We start from the raw sequence: 17,410 nt of genomic DNA on the forward strand, positions 1-17,410 counted from the left end.
ACTATGTGCCAGGCACTGTGCTAAGCACTGAGGAAACAAAAATGAGGCAAGCCAGTACCTGCCCTCAAGGAGCTTACCATCTAATCTCTTAAAAGTTTGTGATATCCAAAAGGGGGGGATGCAAGATATAGTCAGATATATACACCAGATTGTAAGAAATTAGATTTCCAAAAGTTCTAAGAAATGTCAGATATGATCCTATAGCCTTAAAATCTAAAAAGGAAAGGTCCTCCAAGGAATGGGAAGTTCTCAAAAACAAAACTGTGATGAAATGTGCCAATGTTCTCAATGAAGAATAAAAGTGGAAGCAAAAGTCAGATCTCTGATGAACTCAGATTTTTTACATGATATGTAAAAAAAGACTGAATAAGGGTCCTATAACTAAGGAAAAATGCAAAACACTGGCAGGATCCTATAAGAATGAATAGTTTCAGTTACTAAAGTACAAAATACCACAAAAAAGGCTACTTTAGTTATGTTCAGAACAAGAAGACAAGGCAAAAATAAGTCCACTGTTTAAGAAAAATGTGTTAACAAACAAAAAGCAGAACACCTAACTCCTATTTTGCTTAATTTCTCAATTAAAGAAAATGCACTTTACATCAAAAAGGCAGAATCAACATGACTAAGATTTTAAGCACCAAGTAGTTAATGAAGGACACTGAGAAACTAGAGTGGGCCCGGATTGGTATGATCAGAATGGAAAAAGGACTCAAGGCCATTCTAAATGAACTAAAAGAACTAGAGATGTTAACCTGAAAAAAAGAAAATTCTTCACAAGAGGAGGAGGAGGAAACATAATAGCCATATTCAAATATCGAATGTCAATTACGTCAAAGATTTGTTCTGATTAGCCACAGAAGGCAGAACCACAATCAACGAGCAGAAGTTGCCAAAAAAAACACTTGGCTTGCCATAAGGACAAATTACTTGATTAGAGATGCCCCTAAACCAAAAATAAACACAGTTACCTTCCATTTTTTCCTGTTTAAATAGGCATTTGTTACTTTTCTTACCTTTATTTGCTGTTTTCTGTTTTGCATCTTCTATTCTCTTTAGTTCATTCTGCTTCATATCTAAGAGATATTTCTCTTCTTTTTCTGCATCATACTTCAAAGCTACATGAAATAAAAAGGTTAAAATAAAATGCACCTTTCAGTGTTTAATCTTAAAATCTCTTCATGTAATTACTGGTAAAAAAAAAGTTAGAGTGAGTTTTTAAAAAAGAACTTATATAGCAATTTTAAAAACACAAAGCTGTGATATAGCACATCACAAAAGGTACTTATGTTAAATATAAATATCAAATACAAAAACATTTTTCATCCATTCAAAAGAGTCCATTTAAATTACACTTTTTTTCCTTAAAATTGAACTTACTGGTTGAAGGCACTACGAGTAAGTAAATTCCATCCAATACTGCCTCAACTGGCTGAGTGTAAAGGTTTGTCCATGGTATCACGAGATCAAGTTTACCTACACAGACAACGAAACACCATAACTGTTTAAACATACCATTTTTTAAAAATATCATAAAGTATTTGTAAGGATGTGAAGAAAATATTTTCTAAATAAATGGGATTTTTAGATCTAATTGTTGTCTAATTTACTATAGATAGTATTTTTAAGCATATTATTAGTTAATATAATTAATTCCAACCCCAAATACATTATTTTCCTTCCTAAGTGATCACCTCTTTCTATTCTATTTTCCACCTCTTATGCTAAACTACAAAATTCCTTTCCCTAGTGTGCTAAGCTCTAGGGATATAAGCACAAAAAATGAAACAAGCCCAACTCTCGATGAATTTACATTTTATTGAGAAAGAAGATACATAAAAATATATACAGCATAAATATAAAGTGAATAAATAAAAATATATATATGAAATAATTAAGTACAAGGTAATTTGGGAGGAAGGGAACTAGTTGAGAGGATCAGGATGAGCTGCATCTTAGAGGAAGAGGAAGAGAGGCAGAAGGAAGAAGGTAGTGCATTCCAGGCACGGGGAACTGCCTGTGCAAAGGGAAAGAGAGGAAAGATGGAGTGGCCTGTGTAAGGGACAGACATAAAGCCAGCAGCTCAAATGTAGAGTGCAGGAGAGAGAATAATGATCAGTGAGGCTGGACATATAGGTTGGGGCCAATTTGTGTAGGGCTTTATAAACTCCTCTGTTAAGTTTTTATTTCATCTTACATGCAATAGGATGCCATGAGAGAGAGAGAGAGAGAGAATGGGTGCGTGCACATGTTTTGGTGGTGGCGGGGAGCCATACAGTCACATCTGCATTTAAAGAAAATTACTTTGGGGACATTGAGTAAGATGGACTCCAGTAGTTAGAGTTGTGAGGCAGAGAGATCAATCAGAAGGCTGTTATACTAATACAGGCAAGAGGTAATTGGGGCCTGAATTAAGGGAGCAGTTATGTGAGTGAAGAGAAAAAAGTTTTCTAGTACAAACTAGGCAATCTTTCTATACCTCCCTTATCAACTCACTATCTTACTCTCCACAGAGGCTCTTCCAAACTTTTTCATACCTCCCTGAACTTTCCATGGTTCTCCCTACCCCCAATCATTCAGCTGAGAACCTTGCTTATTTTACAGGAAAAAAAAAAAAACCAAAACACTTTGACATGAGTTCCTTCTTTCTTCTTCATCTCCTATTACTCAGATGCCTTGTGCCACTATGTCTTCCATCACTCCTGTTTCACATGATAAAGATGACCTTACTCCTTACCAAGGCCAACCCCTCTGCCTGCACAAGCAATCTCATTCCATCCTGTCTCCTCCAACAGACTGGCCTCTTTCTCATCCCCACACTTTCACTTACTTTCAATTTCTCCCTCTATTAGCTCCTTCCCCACTATCTATAAACATGTCAATATCTCTCTCAACCTCAAAAAACCCTCACTTGATCCTTCCAGCCTTGCTACTCATCATGAGATATCTCTTCTGCTCTTTGTGGCTAAACTCTTTGAGAAGGATGTCTACAATACATGCCTCCACTTTCTCTTCTTTCACTCTCTTTTTCCTCTAAATTCTGGCTTTCCAACTTCATTATTCAACCAAAACATACTCTCCCCAAAGTTACCGGTGATCTCCTAATTTACAGATGAAAAAAAAATCGAGGCCCACAGAGGTTAAGTGAATTGTCCAATGTCACACAAATAGTGAGGGCATGGCCTGGTCTTCTGACTCCAAATGCAGTACTCATTCCTTTGAACTATGTTAACTACCAAAGTAAATTCTCTGCCTCATTAGATTTGGTTGGTTTCTTTAAAAGTCACAATTTTTGCCATTTTTTTTTTGTTGCTCTTTTGAAATGTTCTGGAAGGTTTTAGGGTTTTTTCCTTATTGTTTCAGAATTCGTTTTGCTATGTTCACTTTCCTTGAGCAAGACATCACAGCTAAAGCAGCAAGGCACCCACCCTGAGGGAGAGATGGGAGGTGGTATGTGTCAGTCAAGTCAAACCACACACACTACCTTAACCCCTACCTCCTCACAGATCCTGATGGAAACAGCCTAATACCCTTAACCCAAAAGCCTCAATAGTATTCTCCCCACCTAGATGAATGTTCCCAGCCCAGGGCCCACTGCCATCAATGAAGGGAGAAATCAATGTGGAGGGAGCTCATCACCACCAACAACTACTAACCAACTGCCATGAATATACGTAAGCCCAAAAACCTCAGAAGTTGGCAGCTCTCCTGAGACTATCTGTCCTAATTCCAGCCCATCCCTCACACTCATCATCCCAGGAAGCAAACCACATAGAAATTCTGTCTGTCAGTTGCTTCCATGGATGTTGCAACTACAACTACTAAAGATCCAAAAAACAAAGTTCTTGCTACCAAAGTATTTGATACTGTCAAATGGCTCAACATCAGAAATTGATATATTATCAACAGAAATAACATTAAAGATAATATATTATTATTTCTTTTGCTTCTAGCCTCTAAGAGAAGGTAGAAAATTTCAAGGTTAAGAAAACTGACCTTATCATCTAACTTACAGTTGAAATCTTCTACATGTGTTGTCTCCTCCATTAAAATATGAGCTCTTTGAGAGAAGGGACTGTCTTTACTTATCTATTTGTATACCCAGCACTGAGCACAATGCTTTACACAATCTAAGTGTTTAAATGCTTTTTCATTCATTCATTCCTCAGGATACTCTGGTCTCAGTTTTCTTTGCTGCAAAGTATTTGTCTACTGAAATGGCTTTTTTCTACAAATGCTTATTCATTTCTCCCTGCGTCAACTTCTGCCTGTCTCAGTTACTCTGTTGATTATTCTACCACGTGTGTGATGAAAATGGTGCTTAACACCTATCCTTTTACCTTGGAGAATGCCTGGCACCGTAGCATCTCTCCCTCTTCTTTTTGCCTTCAGATTCCCAGGGTTGGAAGAACTCTTTTTCCCCCTCAGAGGATGAGACTAACCATCAAGACACTGTTGCAGGGTGACTCTAAGTGGTCATCCTAGTTCAGAAGCCAGCTCCCTATTCACTATACCATGTTACCTCTGTATCAAAATGCATTGTTTCATTTTCTCAAAATGAGTCAAATTTATCAAGTGAATTTAACTTACCTATATGTCCAGCCTTGACTTTAAATGGCACATCCAGTTCACTCTAGAATGAGAATCAAAATACATTTCACCAACACAATAGGTTGACACGTGTGTGTGTGTATGTGTGTATGTATGTGTCCCTAACTCACCTAGGCTAGAAATGCATCAGTCAATCAAATGCCCAATCCTACTACTAATCAATTGATAGGGAAGCTTTAACCTGCTCTATTAGCAACCTGGACCAGTTTACCCCTGCTTAGGCAGCCTGGTAACCCCCATTCCTAGAAGCTCACCAAATTGGTGCCAGAGTTAGTGCAGACACCAGAGATCAACTTTGACTCTACTACAGTTCAGAACTTTCAAGCTCAAGTAATCTGCCACCCTCAGCTTCCCCAGTAACAGAAATAACAGGCATGCGTCACCAAGTTCAAGTAAGTTTTTCTTCTCTTGTTTGAGGACATGTAATAAGGAACCCTTGTGTTGTTACTGTTAATTTTACTTTTTTTTTTTTTGGCTAGGCAATGGGGTTAAGTTACTTGCCCAGGGTCACACAGCTAGTAAGCGTTATGTGTCTGAGGCTGGATCTGAACTCAGGTCCTCCTGACTCCAAGGCCAGAGCTCTACCTACTGCGCCACCTGGCACCCAGGGCCAGTGCTCTATCCACTGTGCCACCTAGCTGCCCTTATATTATATTTTTTAAAGTTTAAAATTTATCAGTTGGGAGAAAATTCCATCTGTATATACCAAACTATTCTTTTAAATTTATTGTCATTACTATTCAAAAATGGGAATTTTATTTATTAGTATCTAAAATGAACTTATTTTGTGGAAGACTTAATGAAGGTAGATGTCAAATTCACCATCTGTCAATAGCAATTTAGCAATACTAAGATGACTGAAGTTTAGCAATACTAAAAAAACAGATCTAAAATTGATGTAATCACAAGGATAAACCTGGCATTATAGTACTTGAATGAAATGGAATTTTCCATAGTATGTGCTTTTAAGGTAAAAATGATTTGAGAGCTCATCAGTTCAAGAGTTAACTTGAGAATAAGTTATTTTGCTATATTCTTGCTCAAGTATAAAGTAAAATCCTTTAAAATCAAATTCTATCTAAACAATCTATTTAAACAATTAATTCCTAATTGTTATACTTTAACCTAAACTAGTCTAAAGTTTGCTTTTTAAAAACATATAAATAAAAAATATTTGTTAAGAGTATTTACAGAGACAACATGAGTATAAGGGACATTAACCTGCTTAAGAAAATAAACTGGCATGGCAAAAAATGCTATCAATTACTGATTTTACCTGGTCATTAAAAATAGAACCTCTGCTTCAAAATAAAAAGGGTTCCAAAAATTGTAGTGCACTTTTAAGATGCTTAAGACTGCACTAAAAATTTTTAAACACCCCACATTTATTATCGTTTAGAATTATTACTTTATGTATAGAAACTAATTAGTAATAAAAAAAAACCTTTAAAATAATTTGATAGGGGGCAGCTAGGTGGCACAGTGGATAGAGCACCAGCCCTGGAGTCAGGAAGACCTGAGTTCAAATTTGGCCTCAGACACATGATACTAGCTGTATGACCCTGGGCAAGTCACTTAACACCAATTGCCTCATCAAAAATAAAAAAATAATAATTTGATAGCATAGACCTCACTTGCCCCTACTTTGTCTGAATTAACGATTTTTTTTAACCATATAAGCACTGCTATCAGGAAGGACTTTAGTCAGAATGTTAAGTTTAACATGGGATACTATTAATATTTAGAAGGGAAACCTAGAGAACCTCAGGCTCGGTCAATGACTTGCCAAGTCAAAAGATAATACAAAAATCCTATCTTTCCTCCCTAACTGCAAGAAATAGCTGAAGAAAAGCAAGAAAATCTGGCTTTTTATTCTTTGGAACACATGATTATTGAGTAGTAATGACACAGAAGGACCAGTCTACTTTCACATTTACTTCCTAGATGTCCTACTTAGCTCCCACAAAATGAATGTCTTCTACTCCCAGTACTTCTAAATATAATAGGAAAGACTAGACTTCCCTGTGGTAGTGTAATTGCTTGGGTCTGCTGGGGACTATTGATTCCTCAAATCCCTACAATTCAATATTGACAGAATGACAGTAAAGTCCCTGTGAACTGAGGGAATACAGCACTTAGAATTGAAAGAGGCCTTAGAGGTCATCTGGTTACCCAGCCTCCACAAACAAGGGTCTTTCTATAGCATTCCTGACAGATGAGCATCCTGCAAATTTGTGTGAATCTCTCTGGTAATATAAATTAATTCTTATGGGTTACCTTAAATAATAGTGTTCTATTACTATACAGGAGATATGTATCAATGTGATTACAGTTTAAACTTACATTTACCAAAAATATAAATTGTAAATTAATTATAATCTTAACATAATCTGTAGAGATGGATCTCATTTTAAAGACGAAGAAACTGAGGCCCATGGAGATTAACTGACTTGCCCGTAGCCACAGAGGTAACAAGTAGCAGGGTATGATTTGAATCCTGATCCTCTAACTCCAAATATGATTGCTTTTCCGTTGTACCATGCCATCCTGAATTTCCAAAATTGAATGTGCAAAAAGTAAAGTTCATTCATATTACTATTTTCCCTACTAAGATGTGATTTGCATTTATCAGGAGTATATACACAAAAATTCAACTCTTCAAAAGGCTTACCTACTCCCTTTCAAATTCATTTCTCCTTTTTTATTGGACTTGTGATTTTATCAGTATTTGGAATAAATTTCTAAAATCAATTTTATTGTTTTAAAAGTAAGAAAAATTCTCACCAAAAGAACCGATAAAGGCTAACTATATCAGAATGCTCTTCTAATTCTGACGTTTTTCTGACTGAATTATATTTTCAACCCACAAGAATCTAATTTTGAATAGTAAAATGTCATGTCAATAAGATACATGCTTATAACTAAATTCATTAATGCTTTCCTAATTCTATATATTCAAAAACTTACCAATGCATTTTCTTTAATTTCAAGATTCTTAAGGGCTACAGCTCCTAAAGCAGATTAAAAAATATATATAATTCAAAATCTTTACATTTAATGAAAATTAACACTAAAATATATTTTATTAATAATTTTTTCACTATGAGCAAACTTTGAGAGTTTTTAAAGATTCACGATTTCACCAGTATATACTTCTATCACTGACACAAATAGAAACCCCTCCAAACAATATTTATTAAATTCCTATTGTGTACTGCTAGGCACTGGGGCAAATACAAAGTTCACATAAGACCAACATCCTTGACCGTACGCCTATTAACATAATGTTATATGGTAAGTGAATTTACGAACTGCAGAGTGTCGTACTGCAACAATATTCCAAAAACAAGATCAGTTGAAGAAACCACTCCTTGGAAGGAAAGCTATGGCAAATCTTGACAACACACAAAAAAGCAGAAACATCACCTTGCCAACAAATGTCCATGTAGTCAAAGTTATGGTCTTTCCAGTAGCAATGCAAGGCTGTGAGAATTGGACTACAATTGTAGTGCCAGAGAAGACTTTAAAGAGTCCCTTGGACCGCAAGATCAAATCAGTTAATACTTAAAAGAAATCAATTCAGGCTATTCACTGGAAGGTCAAATATTGAAGTTAAACCTTAAATACTTTGGCTACATAATGAGAAAATAGGACTTACTAGAAAAGACCCTGATACTGGGAAAGAGTGAAGGCAAAAGGAAAAGGGAAAGGCAGAGGATGAGATGAATAGATAGTGTCATGGAAACAATAAACATCAACTTGGACAGACACTGAGAAATAATGGAGAATGAAAAGGCCTAGTGTGCTATGATCCACTGGGTCATGAAGAATCAGAACCGAAGCACAACAATAGGTGAATTTGGGGCTCAGCTTCATTACCTCTATTCATTTATGATGAGCATTTCCTGTCATTAGCTACAGCTCTAGAGTAAAGGGTTAGTATGGAAACTCCCCTAAGGTTTGCTGATCATTTTGATATACAAATCTTTACTTTCCCCTTCCACCCTCTGTAAAATGCCATGGTATCCATCCTGCTGATATAACTAAAAACTATAAAAGGTAGGTGACAATGTTGGTTGGAGCCCATTGGTTTTTCATGTACCATGGAACCATGCTCCAAGCATATAATAAACTGGTTATTAAAAGGTCTCTGCATATTACTAAGTATGATTGGTAGCAGAACCTATCACGGAATCCTTGGACAACTTTATGTCAGCCCTAAGTCAATCACTCAATAAACATTTATTAAGTGTCTATTATGTGCCAGGCACTGTGCTAAAAAGGCAATCTAATGGTAGCCTGTAATAGAGAGGTAACTAGAATAAAGGAGAGACACATGAAAGATGTCAAAAGACCTAAAATCTATGGGACTTCATCACTGAATGAGAGATGAGGAAGACAGATAAGATAAAAAGAGCCTCAATGTTTCAAATGATGGAGACTAAGAAAAGGCTGATGTCACCAAAAGAATTAATTAAGTCAAGAGGGGAAGCAAGTTAAAGAGCAAAGATAAGCTTGGTTTTGAGATATTAGTGGGATATCTATCTTTGCAAGTATAGATTTTTAAACAGAAAACTGAAATAGAATTGCTATACTCATATTAAGAGGAATTGAACAAAAAGTCAGAAGAGATACATGATAGAAAGATGCCTGTCTCTAAAGATAGACTACAGCTTATTTGAGGGCAGTTATAATGTCTCTCCCAACTCACCACCAGCGATTTTTCTCGTCTTCAGTCTAAATACCCCCAATTCCTTCAGTTATTCCTCACAAGAAATGTAATCTGACCATCATGAATTTGCTTATTTTCCTCTGAATGTACTCCAATTTGTCCAGACAAACTTCCTTCTTGAAGCACATCAAAAATTGAATACTATGCAAATGGTCAGACCAACACAAAGTACAATGGAATTATTAACTTTCTCTGGCTATCATACAGTCAATAATATCTGAGTACAAATGATCAATGGCTAAGAATTCAGTGATCTCTATATTCAGCTAATCCATATTTTTCCAATTTGCATATGATTTATTACATATAAAATAATACACCTATTTCTACTATTCATTGCTTTGTTAAAACAACATTTTTCTGTGCAAAGGCTTATTACATGATTTTATTACACTGGTCTACCATTCCAATAAATATATCTCCATTCAACAAACATGTACAAAGCACCTAATTATGCACTGCATATTGTGTTAAGTACAGAGGAACATTGAAAAACAGCAAGACAAGATTCCTACCCTAGTAGAATTTACACTCAGGTAAATGATATACGAATATCAATACTGAATAACTTTTGTCCAGAAAAGATTAAGAATGTAAGGGGGGGAGGGGCAGCTAGGTGGTGCAGTGGATAGAGTACCAGCCCTGGAGTCAGGAGGACTTGAGTTCAAATCTGGCCTCAGACACATAACACTTACTAGCTGTGTGACCCTGGGCAAGTCACTTAACCCCAACAGCCTCACCAAAAAACAAACAAAAAAATTAAATTAAATTTTAAAAAGAATGTAAAAAGCATAGAGTGTATAATGCAAAGGTTAAGGAAAAAAAGGTTAGTGGGGTATATGGTGCTGGAGGTAGAATCAAAGAAGTAAAATTAAAGCTGAATCAGGTAGGATGCACAGGATTTTGAAAAAGCAGAGCTGGGAACAGTATTAAAGTTATAGAGAAAAGAAAACTCTTAGATGTATTCAAAGAATGGAACTTAGCCTATTTACCTACAATACGAAAGGGAAATGCAGTATGAAATGTTGAAAAAAGGCAGAGAGGTACTGTTCCTACTAGATCCTTGAGTGCCAACCTAAGAGTGAGTTCAATGACTACAACGGGGGTAGGAAACTTGTGGCCTAAAGGCCACACACAGGTTGCCTTCTAAATTCTTAAGTGCAGCTTTTTGACTGAATCCAAATTTTACAGAACAAATCCTGTATTTTATGGCCTTAAGGCTGAAGGTTCCCCACCCCTGGACTACAACAAAGTAAATTAAAAGAAATACAAAAGAACCAGGAGAGAATGTTTCAAAACACAAATGCAAGAATGGCTCCAAAGAAGAGATACAAAAAGATTCCCTTGCCTCAGTCCATTTCAGAGAAAGGAGATGTACAATAAAGATATTTTCAGCCTTTTTAATGTATTGAAGTTTTACATTTTTTTAAACTTTTTCATTTTTTTCTTTAAAAATATTGTCACTTCTGGAAGCCAAGATGGCTAAACAAGCAGTAAATCACCATAACTCTCCCATATTCACCTCCAAGCAACCATAATATAGAACCCCAAAACAAATCCTTTAACAGCAGAACAGCAAAATGATAGGGTGAAACAATCTTTGAGTCCAAGAAACTTGGAAGATCGGCAGGAAAGGTCTGTCTCACTCAGGTAAAAGGGGAACGCAGTCCAGGACAGGAAGCAACCCAGTAAGCTCCACTTCAGCAAACCAGCAGGAGGTCCTAAGTCCCAGTGTGGTGGAGCAGGCAGTGCCTCAGCATAGCCAGGGGACCGACCAGGCAAACTCCAGCTCTGAGAACTTCAATGTGCTTCAGCATAGCCTGGGGCAACTGGGCAATCTCCAGCAGCCCTCAGTGTGCTTCAGCTTAGCCCAGGGCAAACAGGCAGCCACCAGTGGCCAGACAACCACATGCTTCAGTGTAACCCCAGAGAAACACAGAAACACCCCACCGGTCTCATCAGCACATGCCTGACACCACCACTAGGACCCCAGTTTAGCACCAAGTAAGCTGCCACACACCTAATGCCTCTAACAGAGGCCTCAGCACAGCACAGCACCAGACAAGAAGGTCCCTGGTGGGCCTTAAGGCAACATCAGTTTAGCACGAGGTAAACAGCCAGGACCTGCAGCCTCTGGCACAAGAAGCCTGAGACAGTGCCCCTTCCACTCTAGGAGCAGAGCTCAAATATAAAAGAAAAGAAAAAGGCAAAAAAAGAGGAGCAAAAAACAACAACAACAAAAAAGAATCTGACCATATAAAGTTATTATGGTGACAGGGAAGAACAAGACACAAACTCAGAAGAGGCCAACAATGTCAAAACACCTATGGGCAAAACTCTAAAGAAAAACAGAAAGTGATCTCAACCCCAGAAAGAACTCATGGGGGAGCTCAAAAAGGAGCTTAAAAATCATATAACAGGGGTAAAGAAAAACTGTGAAAAGAAATGAGAATGATGCAAGATAATTATGAAAAAAGAGTCAACGGCTTGGAAAAAGAATACAATCACTTAAAAAGTAGAATTGGCTAAATGGAAAAGGAGATACAAAAATCCACTGAAGAGAAACTCCTTAAAAAGTATAATTGGCCAGGGGCAGCTAGGTGGTGCAGTGGATAGACCACCAGCCCTGGAGTCAGGAGGACCTGAGTTCAAATCCAGCCTCAGACACGATATTCACTAACTGTGTAACCCTGGGCAAGTCACTTAACCTCAATTGCCTCACCAAAACCAAAAACAAAAAAAGTATAAGTGGCCAAACAGAAAAGAAAGTACAAAAGCTAATTGAGGAAAACAACTATTTAAAAGTTAGAATTGGGCAAATGGAAGCTAATAACTCTATGAGACATTAAGAATCAATTAGACAAATTCAAAAGAAAGAAAAAAACAGAAGAAAATGTAAAATATCTCATGGGAAAAACAGCTGACCTCGAAAATAGATCCAGGAGAGACAATGTCAGAAAAACTGGACTACTTGAAAGCCAGAATCAAAAGAAGGACTTGGACAGCATCTTTCAAGCAATTATCAAGGAAAACTGCCCTGATATTCTGGAAACAGAGGGCAAAACAGTCATTGAAAGAATCCACTGATCACTTCAGGAAAGAGATCCCAAAATAAAAACTCCAAGGAATATTATAGCCAAATTTCAGAACTATCAGGTCAAGGAAAAAATACTGCAAGTGGCCAGAAAGAAACAATTGAAATATCAGGGAGCCACAATCAGGATTACACAGGACTTAGCAGCTGCATCATTAAACAACCAGAGGTCAAGGAACATGACAATCTGGAAGGCAAAGGAGCTAGGACTACAACCAAGAATCATTTACCTGTCTAAATTAAGCATAATATATGTAAGGAAAAAATGGCAATTCAAGGAAATAGAAGGAGTTCAAGTTTTCATAAGAAGACCAGAATCAAACCAAAATCAGATCTCCAACATCAAGACTCAAGGTAAAACGGGAAAAGAAAATAAAAGGAATTGAATAGAGCTAAACTGTTTACATCTCCCTAAATGGGAAGATGATACTTGCAATTCTTAAAAATTGTTTCACTAACAGTACAGCTAGAAGGGGGTACGGATATAAAGTAAATTTGAGGGAATGACAAAAAAAATTATTAGGGGATGAGAAAGAGGGGTACACTGGGTGCAGAAGGAAGGGAGAGGTAGAATGGGGTAAATTATTTCACATGAAGAGGCATGAAAGACCTATTACAGTGGAAGAGAAGATGGGAGGGTGGGCGATGGACATTGCTTGAACCTTTACTCTCATCAGTATTGACTCAAAGAGGGAATAATATACACAATCAATTTGAATATAGAAATCTTTCTTACCCGGTAGGGTAGTAGTATGAGAAGACATTAAGTAAAAGGGGGAGAGGACTGACAGTAGGGAGGGCAGATTGGGGGAGGTGGTAGAGAGAGAAGACAAACAGGAGGAAAAATAGGATGGAGGGAAATACAGTTAGTAAAATCATAATTGTGAATGTGAATGGGGTGCTCTCTCTCATAAAATGGAAGCAGATAGCAGACTGGATCAAAAACTAGACTCCTACAATATGCTGTTTACAAGAAACACACCTGAAGCAGAGAGTCACACACAGAGTAAAGGTAAGGGGCTGGAGCAAAATCTATTACACTTGAGCTGAAATAAAAAAAGCAGGGGGAGCAATCCTAATCTCAGATAAAGTAAAAGCAAAAATGGACATAATTAAAAGAAATAAGGAAGGAAATTACATCTTGCTAAAAGGTACCATAGACAATGAAGCAATATCAATACTAAACATATATGTACCAAGTGATATAGCATCCAAATTCTTAAAGAAACTAAATGAGTTATAGGAAGAAACAGACAGCAAAACCATACTAGTAGGAAACCTCAACTGTCCCCTTTCAAACACAGTACTCAATGACCTTAGTAACCTACTCTTTGATAAACCCAAAGATTCCAGCCTTTGGGACTCATTTTGTGACAAAAACTGCTGGCAAAACTGGAAAACAACAGGACACAAACTAGGTATAGACCAACATCTCACATCGTAGATACGGTCAAGATATGGTCAAAAGCGGTGCATGATTTAGACATAAAGGGTGACGCCATAAGTAAATTAGAAGAGCAAGGAATAGTCTACCTGTCAGATCTATGGGGAAGGGAAGAATTCATGACTGAACAAGAGATAAAGAGCATTACAAAATGTAAAATAGATAACTTTGATTATACTGAAAAGCTTTTGTACAAACAAAATGCAACCAAGATTAGAAGGAAAGCAGAAATCTGGGAAACAATCTCTATAGCAAGTGTCTCTGATAAAGGCCTCATTTCTCAAATATGTAGAGAACTGAGTCAAATTTATAAGACTACAAGCTATTCCCCAATTGATAAATTTTCAAAGGATATGAACAGACAGTTTTCAGATAAAGAAATCAAAGCTATCTATAGGAATAAGAAGTTTCCTGAATCACTTCTGATTACAGAAATGCAAATTAAAACAAGTCTTAAGTTACCACTTCACACCTATCAGATTGGCTAATATGACAAACAAAGGAAAATGATAAACAATTAAGAGGATGTGGGAAAACTGGGACACTAATGCACTACTGGTAGAGTTGTGAACCATCCTGGAGAGCAATTTGGAACTATGCCCAATGGGCAGTTAAACTGTGCATACCCTTTGATCCAGCAACACCACTACTAAGTCTGTATTCCAAAGAGATCATAAAAAAGGGAATAGGACCTACATGTGCAAAAATATTTACAGCAGCCCTTTTTCATAGCAGCAAAATACTGGACATTGAGGGGATGCTCATCGATTGGGGAATGGCTGAATAAGCCATAGTATATGAATGTAATGGAATACTATTGTGCAATAGGAAATGATGAACAGGCAGATTTCAGAAAAACCTGGAAAGACTTGTACAAACTGATGCAAAGTGAAATGAACAGAACCAGGAAAACATTGTACACAGTTGAATAAAGACCAACTATGAATGACTCAGCTGTTCTCAGCAACACAATGATTCAAGATAAGTACAAAGGGCTCACAAAAGAAAATGCTGTCCATATCCAGATAAAGAAGTGATGGACTCTGAATGCAAATTGAAGCATATTTTTTCACTTACTTTATTCTTTTTCATGGTTTTTTTTTCCTTTTGATCTGTTCCTTCTTTCATAACTGTGACTAATATGGATATGTTTTACATAATAACATATATTTTTCATCTTTGCATTGTACATATATACATACGTGTGTGTATATATATACATACATACATATATATATATATAGCTGTGTACTAGGCATAAAAAACTCATAAAAAATGAAGAGAAGCAGAGATATTAAATACATCCTTATTGGCAACAATACACTAAAAACAAATAAGGTTATTTTGAAGAAGGGATTCAGATTTAAATGGAGACTAAATGATATCATCTCAAAGAATGTGTAAATCAAAAAACAAATTTATAGAAATAATAAATATTTTTGTCAAAGAAAATTACAATAATAAGACTATATATCAAAACTTTGAGTAGCACAGTAGATCTTAGGGAAAAAATGTATATCTCAAGATGTTCATAAACAACAGAGAAGCAAGAAATCAATGAATCATCCATACAACTTAAAAAAAACTAGAAAAGGAAATTTTAAAATATTAGGAGGGTTTTTTTTAAACCAATAAACAAACCACTAAATAGCTTGATTGCCTCAAAAGAAGTAAATGAAATAACCAATATAAAAAATAAAAACTACAAATTACAAAGGATACAGGAATGCTAGAAACTATTCTCATTATATGCCCCCAAAACTAGTCACTTAAAAGAAATCAATGAATACTCAAAAAAATGTAAACTATGTAGATAAGAGACCTCAGATAACTCAACCTCAGAAAAATAAATTGAACAAACCATAAATGAACTCCCAAAGAAAAAAGTCCAAGGACCACATAGATTTACAAGTGAACTCAATAACAAAAGAGCAAACTGATTCCAGTACTTCATAAACTGTTTGCGAAAAATAACATAAAAGGCATACCAACAAATTCTTTATAAGAAAGAAATACTATCCTGATCCCTAAAAACAAAGTGAATCCAAATCTGGAATGAAGGCCAATTCAACATTAGGAAAATATATACCAGATGTCAACTACATATTAAATAGTTATCATCAAAACAATTTAATGTCTATGTATAGCCTATATCAGATTGTGTGCCGTCCTGGGGAAAGAGGGAGGGAGAGGGAGAAAAATTTTAAACTTAAAAGCTTATGGAAGGGGCAGCCAGGTGGCACAGTGGATAGAGCACTGGCCCTGGATTCAAGAGCACCAAGTTCAAATCCGGCTTCAGACACATAACACTAGCTGTGTGACCCTGGGCAAGTCACTCAACCCCAACTGCCTAACCCAAAAAAAAAAAAAAAAGCTTATTGAATTGATTCTTGATATATAAAAATAAATAATTTTTTTTTTAAATTTAGTGGTTAAAAAATAGTTATCAATGGAAAATAGGTAAATATGACCCGGAAGCAATCAAGCACAGAAGCATGTTTGGTAAAACCCAGGGTACCAGCTACTAGATTAAGGTTCACTTATCTGACAAAAACTGCTGGGAAAATTATAAAGCAGTCTGGCAGAATCATGAGATAATACATCTAGAGCTAAAAAGAAGAACAGAAACCATATAATCTAATATTTTCATTTTAAAAAATAAGGAAAATGAGGCTCAGAGAGGATAAGTGACTTTTAAGTATAGATAAACATATTATATCATCTGACATAATAAATTCCAAATGGATAAATGATCAGTCAACAAGGCCTTATTAAAAATCTACTATGTGCTGGGCTCTGGGGATTCAGATACAAAAAGCTCTACTCACAAGGAGCCCTACTTCACTAATAAATAAGTACATATAAAAATGTATATGTACAGAGTGGTACAGTAGATAAGAGTACTGGCCTGGAGTCAGGAAGATCTGATTTCAAACCTGGCCTCAGATGTTTATTAGCTGTGTGACCCTAGATATGTCACTTAACCTTGTTTGCTTCAGTTCCTCATCTATAAAATGAGCTGGAGAAGAAAATGATGAACCACTCCACTATCTTTGCCAAGAAGACTTCAAACGGGGTCACAAAGAGTCCGACAAGACTGAAAACAAATGAACAATAACAGCTATACACACAGATGTACATATATATATATATATATATATATATATGTGCGTGTGTGTGTATATATATATATACACACACACACACACAATATGAAAAAAATACAAAGTAGTTGATGATCTAAAAACGAAAAGACAGACAAATTACAGGACAAAGGAAGAAACAGTCTATGACTAGAGGCAGAATAACTACTAAAACAATGGACAGAGATGAATGAAATGAACAATTTCCATTACATAAAACTGAAAAGCTGTTGTAGAAGCAAAATTAATGCAGGTAGGATTAGAAGGGAAACAATTTTGAAAAGAATTTCATATCTTTTTTCTCTGAAAAATGTCTAACATCTAAAACTTGTAATTGATATGTATATAACAGCTATTTTTCAATAGATAAATGGACAAGGTTATAA

General features: G+C 36.1%; 1 protein-coding gene across 3 annotated transcripts in view; it reads right to left on the reverse strand.

Annotated features, from left to right (window-relative positions):
- LOC114025634 (vacuolar protein sorting-associated protein 13A-like) overlaps nt 1-17,410 on the reverse strand; it is a 282,189-nt gene that overhangs the window by 243,170 nt on the left and 21,609 nt on the right. For all 3 annotated transcript variants that reach the window (XM_027839101.1, XM_027839103.1, XM_027839102.1), the window contains exons 2-5: nt 7,579-7,622; nt 4,591-4,633; nt 1,381-1,476; nt 1,017-1,118 (exon numbers count right to left, since the gene is read on the reverse strand). In XM_027839101.1, the coding sequence (XP_027694902.1) occupies nt 1,017-1,118; nt 1,381-1,476; nt 4,591-4,633; nt 7,579-7,622 (285 nt within the window). The remainder of the gene's footprint in view (nt 1-1,016; nt 1,119-1,380; nt 1,477-4,590; nt 4,634-7,578; nt 7,623-17,410) is intronic.

The sequence above is a fragment of the Vombatus ursinus genome, unplaced genomic scaffold, assembly GCF_900497805.2.
Source record: "Vombatus ursinus unplaced genomic scaffold, bare-nosed wombat genome assembly UNPS02014832.1, whole genome shotgun sequence".
NCBI lineage: Eukaryota > Metazoa > Chordata > Mammalia > Diprotodontia > Vombatidae > Vombatus > Vombatus ursinus.